This window comes from Saccopteryx bilineata, chromosome 7 (genome assembly GCF_036850765.1).
Source record: "Saccopteryx bilineata isolate mSacBil1 chromosome 7, mSacBil1_pri_phased_curated, whole genome shotgun sequence".
In the NCBI taxonomy this organism is placed as follows: Eukaryota; Metazoa; Chordata; class Mammalia; order Chiroptera; family Emballonuridae; genus Saccopteryx; species Saccopteryx bilineata.
In genome coordinates, this window is record NC_089496.1 from 39,747,964 (window position 1) to 39,763,723 (window position 15,760).

At 35.9% G+C, this 15,760-nt stretch overlaps 1 protein-coding gene across 1 annotated transcript in view; it reads left to right on the top strand.

Moving 5' to 3' along the window:
• The first annotated feature begins 329 nt into the window (after nt 1–329).
• The window catches only part of ABCB5 (ATP binding cassette subfamily B member 5), a 72,396-nt gene continuing 56,965 nt past the window's right edge, over nt 330–15,760 (top strand). The window contains exons 1-10 of the mRNA XM_066238937.1: nt 330–382; nt 3,314–3,371; nt 4,879–5,029; nt 7,945–7,999; nt 9,246–9,437; nt 9,519–9,690; nt 11,404–11,528; nt 11,619–11,796; nt 13,510–13,623; nt 13,935–14,045. Of these exons, the coding sequence (XP_066095034.1) occupies nt 330–382; nt 3,314–3,371; nt 4,879–5,029; nt 7,945–7,999; nt 9,246–9,437; nt 9,519–9,690; nt 11,404–11,528; nt 11,619–11,796; nt 13,510–13,623; nt 13,935–14,045 (1,209 nt within the window). The remainder of the gene's footprint in view (nt 383–3,313; nt 3,372–4,878; nt 5,030–7,944; nt 8,000–9,245; nt 9,438–9,518; nt 9,691–11,403; nt 11,529–11,618; nt 11,797–13,509; nt 13,624–13,934; nt 14,046–15,760) is intronic.

Genomic DNA, 15,760 nt, shown 5'->3' on the forward strand with positions numbered 1-15,760 from the left:
GAGTAAAAATAAAATCCAATGTCCTGGAAAACTATGCATTGTCATGGAATCGGGCATTCCTTCTTTTATTCCATTTCCAGACTTTTCATTAGCTTCAAATCTAAGCCCAGAAAAGAAGTTATCGATTTAATGATAAAATGTGAAGAGACCTAACCAGAAACTTCAGTTGGGGTGGGGAACGGAGAGGCAGTGTGAGACTCAGCAGCCTGATTCTTCAGAAGCTGTTAGGCTTAGAAACAATGCTTTATATCAACGAAGTAGTAAAATTTTACACAGTCATAATATATTTGTTAATATTTTTATTTCAGAAGGATTAAGTTGTAAATAAGATGGCAAATTTTGAAAGAGCTGAAGAGATGCAAAAAAATTACAAGGGAAATAGGTAAGCTTTGCCTAAATTCTACAAAAATACCTTATCCTTTTCACAGCTGTAGCCAAAAAAAAAGTTTTATCTTTTTTCCTCCTAAAATAGCCATGCTATTTGCATTTTGTTGTACTTAACAGAATCAGTGCTATGACTGGTCTGATAGTAATTTTAGGAAGTATGGTAGCTACAGGATTTATTGATTGAAAACTTCAGATACCACTTCTTCTGAATTTTGTTAGCTTACCAGATCCAGAGAATTCCATTTTTAATTCTCTATGGATCCTTCATTCCATGTGGTACATTTAATAAAAGAAAACATTAGATTCTCATTATTTTTTTCTTTGAATGGGTATCTATCTGTGTGTGCATATATGTTGTAAAAATTTTTTAACCTATAATACATTAATTTAGTTTTAAAATGGAAATGGTTTAAAATCTATTTGATTTCCACTTTGACCATAATAATTGTGCTACATGTCAGTGTATAAACTGTGAGACTCCAGTGGACCCTCTGGTCACCTGGTTCATTGATGTGGGCACAACAGCCAGAAAGGGAGCTCCCACCATCACTCCCCATCTGCTCTTCTTCACTATTGTTTTTATTATTGTACAATCCTTATTTTTTTTTGAATTTATTGGGATGCCATTGGTTGATAAAATATTTAGGTTTCAGGTATACAATTCTATAACACATCACCTGCATGTTGTAAGTTCACCACTCCAAGTCTGGTCTCCTTCCATCACCATTTCCCCTCCTATACCCTCTACTCCCTCCCTACTTCCCTTTCCCTCTGGTAACCACTATACTGTCGTCTGTGCTTAGGATTTTTTTTTTTTTTTTGCTTAATCTCTTTACCTTTTTCACCCAACCCTATAACCCTTCTCCCCTCAGACAGCTGTCAGTTTGTCTTCTATGAGTCTTCACTTCCCACTCTGCTAGAAAAGAGATTTTTAAAAGCCTACTCGAGGGCCACCCAGCTAGCTCACTTGATAGAACATGGAACTCTTAAAAGAATACTCCACCCCTCCTTCCAGGGCTTCCCATGAAGGTCAGTGGGAGACAAAAATGTTCTCCTGAAACAAAAATTATCAAAAGAGAGTTTACTGGGTCTTAGGCTTCAAAATCTGCATTTGGGGTGGGAGAAGAGATTTACAATCTTAATGCACTTTTTGTCATCTAGGAGTCATCTTAGAGCAAATTGGCCCCATAAATAAGTAAATTATTAACCTCAAGTAAAATAAAATTAAGTGACTTCTCATTTATCAAAGCATATGGAACAATATGTTATAAAGCTGCAGAGAACTGGAGATTCGTCCTTCTGTGATGTCTTTTTTAGAAAACTTAATCTGATCCCCTCCAGTCTTCTGTTAATGTTTAAGAATCGTGTGTGTATTTAATTGACAGCTTTCCCTGAAATAAATAGATAAAATTTATAGTTTTCATCTGGACCTATTTGAAATGTAAACTAAGAAATGAAATTTTCAATGTAGACAAAATGCACAGTATACTTGTTCAATGTGTAATTAATAAAAGTTTCATTTAAAGCTCCCAGTTGCTCTTGAGCAATTTGTTACAAAGGATTAAAAATTCTAATCCACTACTTCATGCCCATTAGGATAACTACTATTAGAATTAATAATAATAAAATAAAGCAGAAAATAACAAGTATTGGTAAGGATGTAAAGAAGCCTTCTTGTGCACGGTTGGTGGGAATGTAAAATGATACAATTGGCTGTGGAAAACAGTATGATGGTTCCTCAGGAAATTAAAAATAGAATGACCACGTGATCCAGCACTTTCACTCTTGGTTTCAAAAGAATTGAAAGCAGGAATTGAAAAGATATTGGTATACCCATACTCATAGCAGCATTATTCACAGTAACCAAAACATGGGAGCAACTCAAGTGTCCATTGATTAAGGAATGGATGAATAGATTTTTAAAATGTGGTATATACATACAATGGAATAAAATTTAGCCTCACAAAAGAGGAAAATTCTGACATTTGTCACAACTTGGATGAACCCTGACAATACACTAAGGGAAAAAAGCCCAGGAGAAAAGGACAAATACTGAATGATTCCATGTGTATAAGTGAGGCTCATAGAGTAATCTGATTCAAGAGACAAAAAGCATGGTGGGGGCCAGAGGCTGGCAGGGTTTCAGTGTTTTAAGGTTCATGGTGTTCTGTGGGTGGAGGTGCTGATAGTAACACAATATGCGTGTACTTGATACCACTGAACAGTACCTACACACACACACACACACACACAGTTAAGATGGTAAATTCTATGTTTATGTGTACTTTACTATAATAAAAAAATCTCCAGATGTTTATCTTTAGTTGTTACTTTAATTAATAATTAATGTAGACAGCCAATGACAACTTAATTTTCCAGTGATACTATTCTAAAAATCTTTATCATTAAATTTGTTTTTAAAAATGCAGTGTTGGCCCTGGCCAGTTGGCTCAGCGGTAGAGCGTAGGACTGGCATGTGGAAGTCCCAGTTAGATTTCCGGTCAGGGCACACAGGAGAAGCGCCCATCTGCTTCTCCAATCTTTCCCCTCTCCCTTGTCTCTGTCTCTCTCTTCCCCTCCTACAGCCAAGGCTCCATTGGAGCAAAGTTGGCCCTGGTGCTGAGGATGGCTCCATCCATGGCCTCTGCCTCAGGCACTAGAATGGCTCCAATTACAGCGGAGCAAGGCCACAGAGGAGCTGAGCATCGCCCCTGGTGGGCATGCCAGGTGGATCCTGGTTGGGCGCACTGTCTGCCTGCCTCACCCCCTCTTCTCACTTCGGGGAAAAAAAAAATCAGTGTTAACATGAATTTGCTACCAAGACTAAAATTTGACACTTCTGCACAGTTATAATTTGAATATGTTGCAAATTATATACATTCATATTCACATTGTAACTTTTACATTTTAAACATTTATTTTCCAGAAAACGACAAGAACAATTGCCCAAAGTAAAAAACCAAATTGTTGGACCTTTTGAGATAGTAAGTGAGATCAGAATGTATGCATATCAGAAAATTTTATTGAATTGACAGTTGTGCATAGAATGATTGATAATTTGCATCAATTTGGGGGGAAGGGGAATTTAAAAAAAAATAATTCATCAGGTATTTTTAATAGGAAAAAATGTATAATCAACCCAACAGTTCTACAATAAAGGATAAGAAAAACTTATAACACAATATCCATACAATGCTGCCAATTTTGGAGGGGAAAAAGTGTGTGTATGTGTGTGTATGTGATGTATAAATGTTATTTCTGAGTGGTATGAAATTATGAGTGACTTTTACTATTTTGTTCACATTTCAGTATTTTCCAATGATAATACATTGATGAGTTGCTTTATTATTTTTTAAGTTCTATAAGCTTTTTAAACAAAAAAGAATTATCTAAATATTTTGTGAAGGCTCTGCATCAGAGTGTGTGTCAACACAGTTCTTTGACATTATGTTCAAGGAACCTTTTCAAATATGTGTTCCCAAAACAAGCCCTCCACCTACCCTAATCTCTAAATCAGCCTGCTATCAATATCACTAGAAATACCCATGAAACAGTACCTGTTTTTTCAAAGAGTCAAAAAAAATTTTTTTTTAATCTGGGAAGTAGCAGAACCTGAGAAACTCTGTCAAGTTTCATAAATACTTATTCGCTACTGCATGAACGAATGGAAAAATATTACATTTTTTTCATTCCTCACGTATAAAATATGTACTAGGTTTCTCTTGCTGTTATTCAAATCTAATTTCATTTCAATATCATTATACAACTTACCTTGACTTCTCTCAGTAAGGTAAATAATCCCCATTTTCAAGTTCATGTTTTGGTTTTGGAATAGTGCAGTGGGGATCCTATTATAGGATAGATTGTGAAGTGTTCAGTATTTGACTTTCAGTTATTTCTTTCTTATCCTAAACAGTTTTGCAAATTATTATAGACCCTAATTTATGGAGCAGATGTTGTCCTAGGTAGAAAAAAATATCTGAGTAATTTAAAGTAAGAATGGAAAATATAATTTATTACATTTAGTGAACTAATTTTTACTAGTTACTATTCATTGCACTTAGTTTTATCATTGCTGTGATGTTGATAAGCTTAGGGAATTGAAAGTTTGAAGATCAGTTGTTCAACCAAGATACTGTCATTGCAGTCTTTTGAAATATCTTAATTTGTTTCAGAATCAACCAGAAGAAACAAGTTTCTGATTCATAGCCATATCTGACCTGACTTGTGTCACAGGTCTACAATTTGTACTGATTTTGCTACTTTGTATTGTAAACAATTTCTGCAAAATACTTTGTAAATTCTTAGGATTGGCTACTTTTTTTTTTTTTTTTTTTTTACTTTCTAAATACTTGTCCATGATATTACACATTTATTTACTCTCTTAATTAATTTATAAAATAACATTTACCTGATGGCCTAAATTAAGTTAGTTTTGGTTTTAACTTTTCTACAGATATAATGCTACCATGTTTGGTTTACTTTTCTCAGTTTCGCTTTGCCGACGGACTGGACATCACACTGATGATCCTGGGATTACTGGCATCACTGGTGAATGGGGCCTGTCTTCCTATAATGTCACTGATTCTAGGAGAAATGAGTGACAACCTTCTTAGTGGATGTCTAGTCAAAACCAACACAAGTGAGTACAATATTTACTTTTCTATATTACTGGAGACTCAACAGCATTAAATAAAACAAACAGTGAGCTCATAATACAGATTACTGTATTGTCAAATAATATTTTTATAGTACATATTTAAGTCATGCATTCTTCTATATTGCCAGAACCAAAGAACCAAAATCTGTATTCATCAGCATTTTTCAAAGAAACAGAACAATAGAATGTGTTTATATATATGTGATTTTCTTTACATATATATATCATGTATATTTATATATATGTGATTATATATATACATATAGTGTGTATGAAAAACATCCTATTGTTCTATATATCTCTATATATTGAGAGAGAGACAGAAAGATTTATTTTAAGGAATACGTTCACTCAATAATGGAACTATCAGGTCCAAAATGTGCAGGGTGGGCCTGCAGGCTGGAGATTCAGGAGAGAGCAAATGTTACAGTTCAATCCAATGGCCATCTGCTCACAGAATATAAAAATCATCTGAGACTCCTTATAGCCCAGCTTGTCTCTCTAGGCGTTCAAATAATTTTCTATTTAAAGTACAGCATAAGAAATATAGTCAATATTGCAATAACTATGTATGATGTCAGATGGATACTAGATTTGTCAGAGTTATCACTTAGTAAGTTACATAATGTCCAATCACTGGGTTATACACCTGAAACTAATATAATGCTATATGTCAATTGTAAGTAAAAAATAAAAAATTATTAAAAAAGAAAGAAGTGATGATTATGTCAGGATTTAATCAAAGGCTTAGGCCATTCCAGGCCATTTATCTGTAATTCATCCTTTAAGAAGAAATCAATAATAACTAAATCTTTCAGGTAGCTATTTAAAGTTTCATTAATAGTCTATAGACATGCATGGCACTGTAGAACATAATGGAGCAAAGCAGTCGAAAAGAACAGACAGAAAATTACAGTACTAGAGACAAAGAGCCTGAATAAAGACAGGAGCGGAATCTTGCAATCAGGTGTGGAAAAAAAGTGCTTTTGTGCTTCCCATAATTACAGATGTCCTTTATGTTTGTTACCTTTGTAGCATCTTATTTTAAGGCATGTCCTTCAAGGGGACATTCTTTTGATGTAAATTCTATTAATTCTTCTATGCACTAACTTAGTGAACATTTACTTTTTTTTAAATCTGGTGGATATTATAAATATTCATAATTCCCTGATATTATATGTTTTTCTCCAAATTACACAGTAGGAAGTATCTTTATACTTTATTATAACTAGGATAAGTGTCAAAATAAAATCTTTCTGTCTTACAGGCATAAGCCTAGCTTAACACAGTGCACCTCCTGCTATGCCCTATTTCACTTTCAATACTGATTTATACCCTCTCGTGTTCCACTTGAAGGCTGATCTTTCTAGTGTCCCAATCTTGTTTGAGTGGAATAAAGCCACTGCCTCCACCTCTATGACCTTGCATGTGATGCTCTCCTATCTACACAGTTACTTATTAATTTATATTTTAATGATAGAAGCTAAATTAAGAATGTCATTCTGTTTGTTAAATGAAAAGGAACTCACCAATTGATTGAGCAAATATTTGTTGACGGCCAACTATGTGTCTCTTTCTCTCCCCGAATGAGTGAGGGAGGGCGGAAGGGAAGGAAAAACCTAGCCACCTAAGGCAGTATTCTTGGGAGTATTCCTTTTAGATCTACTCGATAACTGGTTGCCTTACCAGCTTCAGATAGAACAAGCCAAACACATCTGGTTGGTAGTGATTTGATTTTTAACTTTTGTTTTTGTTTAGGGCTTCTCTAGTTTATCTGAGTCTCATTGTGGAGTATACAGTCACCCTTCTAATACTGATTTTCTGGAGGACAACAGAGGAGAATTATTTGTTCCTACCAATGAGAATATAACTATTACTGATCAGGGGCCCATTTTTGTGCCAACACTGAGCTTTTGCATATGCTACCCCTATTAATATCGTCTCAAAAATGAGATTATGCCATTTTTATGTGATTCTAGGTACCACTCTTAGAATAAGGTTTATTATTTTTATTAGCTCAGTTAATCTCATTAAAACTTTTTACTAGGTTTTGCTACTTCTACGATGTCAACTACAGTATTTGGAATAAGCTAATTTAAATTTTTCCCTGCCATAATTTCATAAATAGAATAAGGGGAAATGATTGTTTGCATATAAATAATGATCATAGACATTATCATATGTAAAGATGTTATAGTTATGAAAGGGTGGAAGTCATGATGTTTGCAATTTCTTTTAAGTGTTTATTATCGCGGTTTCAAAAAGAATATGATGATTGTAAATATTGACCACCGTTTTGTGCTGTTGGTGAAAGCACAATCTTGGTATACTAATTAATGTTTGATACATTTTTTTACGAGATAATATGGAAAAGTTTACATAGAAAACTTGTAACTCAAGGAGTATTTTTACACACTGTTTTATTATGTTGCTATCTTTGTTATATTCAACATATTTCAATGAGCTTTATTTTAATTTTTACTATAACTACTGCTTCTAGAACTTTCCCACGTACTTACTTTTCTTGGCCTTTCTAAATTATGCCTGCGATATCTAAAATTGAATTCTAAATGCATAAATTCAGCAGGAAATAAGAGTTCAATTACACAGTTTTCACCTGAAATCAGATGTGTCCTAAGTAATTCTTCCAGGTATGAGCTTCATAATTAATATTAACTTGTAATTTTTCATGGTGCATGAGCACTTCTTGAGACCAGAGATAAATATTTCAAGATTTAAGTTAAAACAATAGAACATAAGTTGATCATAAACCTGTGTGTAGGCATTAAGTTTATTTTCTTGAGAATGCATTATATTTGGTTTGGAAAACTATGTATGAAACAGTATGGCCAATTGTAAATTAATTGCCTTTATAATTAAAAATAACTCTTTTACAGCAAATTACCGAAACTGTACTCAGTCTCAAGATAAGCTGAATGAAGATATGATTGTGTAAGTCAAAATGAAATGTTAATATCAAGTACATTGCATGCTGCTTTATGTATAAGGAAAAACTGAAAAGTTTGATTATTTATATTATTTATAAGTGATTAAAGCTAACCTGTCCTCTTCTTTCATTATGTATATAAAATATAATTATTAGATAATTTTCTTCTATGTGAACGAAATATAGGTTTATATGCGTTAAGTTGTATATGACAAAATTACCATCAATAGAAAAGTAGTTTTGACATTTGCATTTTTATATCAGTTTTGCCTCCTGTTACTCAAGGTACATATCCTAGAGACTGAAGGACTTATTTTCCTCTTTTTCAAATTATTTCCTTTAACAAAACTTATGAGAAATGCCCCTTCTATGGACTTTGGGGGGAAAAAGTGTACAATAGTGAAAAGAATAAAACAGTAAAGTTTTATTGACTAAATCTGCAGAATAATTATTCAGACTTTTGTAGTTCTGTTTAGACTAAAAATTATATAAAGTCTAAATAAGAATTTAGAAGGACATTCTGCGTTAACAGATTTATGTATTAAACAGTACACTTTCCTCTGTCACATGTATTGAGTTTGTTAGAGACATATTACTTTACTGAGCACATCCACTGGATTTCAGCAGTATCTCACTAAAATTATCAATATATCTTTGCTAGAGACCTAGGTGATTTCTCACACTTTCACCCGAAAGTGAAGCCTCTGTGTTGCACAACCCCAGGAGACACCTATCACTTTGCAATGACACCCTCTGGGTCATAATTCTTGACCTGTACTGTCCAGTATGTTAGCCACAGCCACATATGGCTATTTAAATTTGAATTAAACAAAATTACATACTCAGTTTTTCATTCTCAGTCACATCTCAAGTGTTCAGTAGCCACCTGTGACTGGCTGCCATCTTGTATGGTACAAATATGGACCGTTTTCTTCATGACAGAAAAGTCTGTTATGCAGTTCTGTAAGTTCTGTACCATGTGAACGTATCCCCTCAGGTTGTGCTAATAATGTAAGAGAGACATAGTCTAGTTGTCTTACTAGGGAAACCTAGATTTTTACATTCAATGCACTTCATTTTTTCTCATGGGGGGTTATTTTTAGTTATTTTACAGGTTTCAGCAAAAATTCTTTCAGTCAAATATTGAGAGAGCTTTTTGGGGGTGGGGGCTCCTGGAGGAGATTATTTTTTGATAGCAAGGGGAGAAGTTTGTCTTCAGTCTCACTAACATTTCCAATAATCTCTTACCAGGTTGACCCTGTACTATGTTGGAATAGGAGTTACCGCCTTGGTTTTTGGCTATGTGCAGATTTCATTTTGGATTATGACTGCAGCTCGACAGACCAAGAGAATTCAAAAACAGTTTTTTCATTCCATTTTGGCACAGGACATCAGCTGGTTTGACAGCTGTGACATCGGTGAACTTAACACTCGAATGACTGAGTAAGCAGATGGATGTGTAGCGTGTCAACTTTGTTTTCCTATGTGACATATAAATGACCTTGCTGCATGTACTTGTTTCAGTGACATCAACAAAATCAACGATGGCATTGGAGACAAGATTACTCTGTTGTTTCAAAACCTGTCTACATTTTCTGTTGGCCTGATGATTGGTTTGGTGAAGGGCTGGAAACTCACCCTGGTGACTCTGTCTACCTCTCCTCTGATAATTGCTTCTGCGGCCATGTTTTCTAGGGTAAGCAAGATGGCTAATGCAATGTTGACTCGAAGCAGGAATGTGAACTAGTTTTACTGAGTTTGTCAGAAGGACATTTATTTTCATTCTTTGTGTCCCAAAATACAAAGGGGCATTATACACCACTGTTACTTTTGATTTTATTCGCCATTAATCATCTTTTTATCTTCAAGTTATTAGGTTATGGTGAGGTTAGTTTTAATATCTTACTAGCATTAAAAAATATTCCTCTTCAATAAGAAGCCTAGTGCAGCTTCCAATGACAGCATGGGTAGTGTATTTATGTATGGATACATTGGATGCTGAGAGTGCCTTCTGTGTCCTAAATTCCCAGATAAATGTGTTGTTTATTTCACTGGAACAGAAAGAGAAAATACTATAACAGTAAATACTTAAACACAGTTTTAGGTCATCATTTAAAGTTTAAATTTCTAATAAGGCTCTGAATTATATATAAATTGTTTGCTAATATATATTTTTACATACTCTGTAAATCATTTTTAATTCCTTAACAAATTATGTATATGTATTTTAAATTAGATTTTAACACTGTTATACTGTGAGTTATACCACAAGGCAATCTAAGTTTTCACCTTGAGAAACCAGAGGTAAAAGAGCACACATGTCAAACCCCACGCAAACAGAAGAGGGGAAATAACAGGGATTACAGCAGCACTTAGTGAAATCTCCTTTCTCTGTCTCTGGAGTCTCACCTCTTAGTGTTTGGAGGTACAGCATTTACTAGGGAGGCTGCATTATGCAGTAATAGCTTCCAGGGTTATAACCCAGTCATTTGCGGGATCATCTTTCTCTTCCTGCCACAACCCTGTGACCAGTAGCCTCTGGAAGCCTCGCTTTTTACATAATAACAGATCTATTTAAATTAGGTACTAGGCCTGACCTGTGGTGGCGTAGTGGATAAAGCGTCAACCTGGAAATGCTGAGGTCGCCGGTTCGAAACCCTGGGCTTGCCTGGTCAAGGCACACATGGGAGTTGATGCTTCCAGCTCCTCCCCCCTTCTCTCTCTCTGTCTCTCTCTTCCTCTCTGTCTTCTCTCTCCCTCTCTCTCTCCTCTCTAAAAATGAATAAAAATTAAATTAGGTACTAATTTCCAGAGTGTACCCAAAAATAACTGTGTCCCTAATATCCTTCTCCAAATCAAGTCTTTACCAATTGCATTCACATAAATACTCATTTTCTAAGATTTTAAAAATACAGAGAGAAAACCATATAACTCTACAAGTAGAAGGCAAAAATAAAGATTTAGAACTAAGCTCTTTCACTGCCGTGAGACTTTTAATTTTTTTTTATTTTATTTATTCATTTTTAGAGAGGAGAGAGAGACAGAGAGGGAGAGAGAGGAGAGAGAGACAGAGAGAGAGAAGGGGGAAGGAGCTGGAAGCACCAACTCCCATGTGTGCCTTGACCAGGCAAGCCTAGAGTTTCGAACCGGCGACCTCAGCATTTCCAGGTCGATGCTTTATCCACTGTGCCACCACAGGTCAGGCCCGTGAGATTTTTAAATAAAAGTCAATTAATATCTCTGGCCACTGGTTTCCTCATCTGCAAATTGATGAGGTTAGGATTAAGTGATATTAAGTTCCTTTGCAATAATATTAGGCTATTGTATATTCTACTTGAATTAAATTCTCTGTACATTGTCAGTACCCCAGAGTCATTCTTTGGATAACTGTGGTCATGGTTTGTTACAGATAGTCATCTCACTGACCAGCAAGGAATTAAATGCCTATTCCCAAGCTGGAGCTGTGGCAGAGGAAGTTTTGTCATCAATTCGAACAGTCATAGCCTTTGGGGCCCAAGAGAAAGAAATTCAAAGGTCTGTCCCTTGAGTTATAACTATATATCTTGGTTTTATAAATATTTTGTTTTCCCCAAAGGCCAATATGTTATATTTTGTCTTTTTAAGGTATACACAAAATCTAAAAGATGCAAAGGACATTGGCATTAAAAAGGCTATAGCTTCGAAGCTCTCTCTTGGTGCCATGTACTTCTTTATGAATGGAACCTACGGACTCACTTTCTGGTATGGAACCTCCTTGATTCTGAGTGGAGAACCTGGCTACACCATCGGGACTGTCCTTGCTGTAAGTCTGGTCTGAGAACAGAAGTAACAGGCCTCGATAAATCTTTTCTTACCTAGAAAATAATAAACATTTCTCTTTGAACAACATTGGATATTCAAAGATAAATGTTTTTAATAAATATTTGTTTCTTTCAAATGACTTGTATACACCTTTCAATTATAGTTATGAATGCCGGGATATAGTCATCCAGCCTATCTTCTAAAAGCATTATACTTTTAGAAGAATCATAATATAATTTTCACTGGGAGATAGTTTCCTTAATGCAGCAGTCACAAAGGCCGGTCTCTGGGGAGACTTCTTTTCGATCTCTCTGAGACACACTGGGACCCTGCAGTCACCTTGCTAAGCGTCTTCCCTCTGGAAATACCGTGTACATTGGGCCCTCCTGCCCGTCCTCTGTCCTCTCAGCATACAGTAATGTTTAAAACAGACTAAAAGCTCCGTCCAACATCACAATTTAGAATTCTTTAAACTCTTTGGAATTATGCATTAAATTTGAATTTATTCAATTATCCTCCCAAGTTTCAACAATCAACAGATTATTTCAGGATTAAGAACTATTTACCTTGCTGAACTGACTTGATCTGGTCTCTATACATCAATTCATGTCTGGCTCCTCCAGACTATGTAGATTTCTTTTATTTCACATAAAGTCATCTTTTGAATTTGAGGTTTACATAGTTAAGATTTTAAGCTATTCATTTATTTCATATAAATGGAAACTTGGGCACAAAGAATATGGGGCGCGCCTGATTAGGCGGTGGCGCAGTGGATAGAGCGTCGGACTGGGATGCAGAAGACCCAGGTTCGAGACCTCGAGGTCGCCAGCTTGAGCACGAGCTCACCTGGTTTGAGCAAAGCTCACCAGCTTGAGCCCAAGGTCACTGGCTCCAGCAAGGGGTTACTCGGTCTGCTGAAGGCCTGCGGTCAAGGCACATATGAGAAAGCAATCAATGAACAACTAAAGTGTTGTAATGTGCAATGAAAAACTAATGATTGATGCTTCTCATCTCTCCATTCTTGTCTGTCTGTTCCTGTCTATCCCTCTCTCTGACTCTCTCTCTGTCTCTGTAAAAAAAAAAAAAAAAAAAAAAAAAAAAAAAAGAATATGGGGCACATCCTTGCTCCTCAATTTCTGTGTGACTAGGCAAACAACTTGCTACGCCTCAGTTTCCTCAGCTGTACGTAGGGAAAATAGCACCTAGTTTGTGGGTTTCTTTCCTTATTTGACCTTTTGCAGAGATGTGTCTATCTGAAAATGGACAGGTGTCCAGTAAGATAAGACTTCATAAATGTTTGGACAGAAATAGTACAATGTCTCGAAGTTAGTGAGATCTAACACATCCTTTTCTTTAAAGGTCAAGGGGTTGACCACAAGGAGGGGAGTGCAGCTCACCTCCTCATCAACCCACCTCCTCATCAACCAGGCTCATATGGCCGGCACTCCTCCGTAAGCCAGTTTTCCTGCTCAGACCTCCCACAGGTGATAACGACAGGACTAGCGGACAATCAAAAGCTGTTCCACATTAGGAAAAGGAAAAACACACTTGGATTAACTTATGTTTCCTTCATATTTGACAGCAGCTGCTATTCTCTCCTACCTGATTTTTCTAATGTCTGTCTGCCTCAACCACATATATACTTAATTCTGTTTGCTGTCTTATATCAATATAACCAAAGGAGGATAAATATTATTTTCTTTTGTTCTTACAGGTTTTCTTTAGTGTAATCCATAGTAGTTATTGCATTGGAACAGCAGCCCCTAACTTTGAAACCTTCACTATAGCCCGAGGAGCTGCCTTTAATATTTTTCAGGTTATTGATAAGGTAAGACTTCCAATTGCTTTGAAAGATGAGTAGCATTGCTGCAGGAAGGAAACCCAAAATAGGCATACTCATTTCACTAAAACAAAAAGATGGGCAAAATTCATGTTGGGCAATTGGCTATGGAAAGAGAGATTGTTTTAATTCTTCTACAAAGATATTGTGTTTTATTTAAACCTTCCTGTATAAATCAATGCACTTCTAAAGCAAAAAAGAAGACACTGTTAAAGAAAATCATCTTTATTTTATTTTAGAGTATAGATCATGTCAGCTTATTCCCTTGAAGATTCATAATGTTCTCTTCATTTTCCAAGAAACCTGCTATAGGTAACTTTTCAACAGCAGGTTATAAACCAGAATGCATAGAAGGAACTGTGGAATTTAAAAATGTTTCCTTCAGTTATCCATCAAGACCATCTGTCAAGGTACGTTAAAATTAATTATTGAATTGTACGGTTTTCTGATATCATCTGCTGGCTAAGATCTTCTCATATGAGATAAACGGGTTATTTTGCCAAGATTTAGCTACTTTTCTCAGAGACTTGAAGAGAGAGAGAGAGAGAGAGAGAGAGAGAGAGAAAGAAGAGGTAGTGGTTGGGAGGAGAGAAGGAAAAATCTGTAATGGACAAATAATCTGGATGAGCTAGTTACATTTTGCAGCCTCTTTTCCATATTCAACTGACTGAAGCCCCTTCCACTCCCTGGAGTTCCTTCACTCTATATTTGGAAGCAAACCAAAATGTCTGGGATTGATGTGCCACCTATTGGTTGTCCCTGGATGTTATCCCACTCAACATAACTCATTGCAGCCCAGTTTCTAACCGGGTGAATTACCCACAGGCTGTGCCTTTCTCTTCTGCCTCTCCCAGCGCGTTCCCTGCACGCGGGTCCTTGCCTTGGTTCCTTCCCTTCTCGCTTGTATGCATAGACGCACTCACGCATGCGCACACAGCACAGTTTATCCTCCTTTGTCATTCAACCTTTGACAAGTTCTTGAGAAAATGTGTCTGTCTCTTCTAGTCTTCCTCCTTTAATTTTATTGTGTGTGTATCCAAAAAAGGAGTTAGTTAAAGATTGCAAAGAGTAACTACAAATAAGTACCTGTTATATAGAAAATGACATGATTTTAAGCGAAACTAATAAAATTGTTAATGTCATCAATCTCTAATGCCTTTTAAAGTATACAAATGTCCCCTAAATAATTTGTATCCTGAAAGATCTACCTAATCCCACTTCCTTATTTTTCTCTAAGTCTTTGATTGAAATTCTCTTTTCTAAGCTCTTTTTTTTTTAATTTCTTGTTACTTAATTACCATTATTACAGTAATATTGTCTTCTACCAATTTCATAATAAAGCAATTTCAACTAAATTTGTGTTGCCTTCCTGGGAATTTAAGCACCAACTCTGCTATTATATTGCATAGTAAAGTGCTCTCTGGGTTTTAAAAAACTATTTTTTAAATGAACTTTTGAACATAGAACTATTTGTTAAGCTGAAGAATGAATAATTTTAAAAAGGAACAAATTCACTCATTTTAAATAAAACACAAATTCTTCTAAGGGAAGAACAGAAATCCACTCTCGAGTAAAAGTGCAGGTGGGAGAGAGGCCCTCCCACTGGGGCCCTGATTTCTCACCTCCTTTAGAGGATTTTTCTCTGCTTGGCCCTTTGAAGGTTTTATGTTTGGCTATTTGAAGGGCCTGTTTCTTTACAAATGGGGACATCAAAGTGAGAGAATCCAAGGAAAGATTCTGTGCTTCGGGCTGAATACATACAAATGCAAGCAAAGATAGGTGCGAGTTTCTCAAAAGGGTTGCTGTTGTCATTTTGGGAGGTTCCTCTCACATTGCAGGTCCCTCTGACACTAAATGCCGGTAGCAATCCCCAGTTATGAGACAATTTTGAAGTGCTTCCTCTAAGTTGAAATGTGCCCATGAAAGCCACCACCACAAGAGGGAAGGTTTCTATTGGTGGAGTCTCAGTCAGGGGAGTCCCTAGGAAGTTTTAACAGTTGTCTTACTTTGGAATATATTTTGCAATAATGTCAAATATATTCCAAGAAGGAGAACTTTCTTGAATCTGGCAAGATTTCATTCAGATATTGCAAATGAAAAGGTAAAATTTGTACTAACTTGGTAG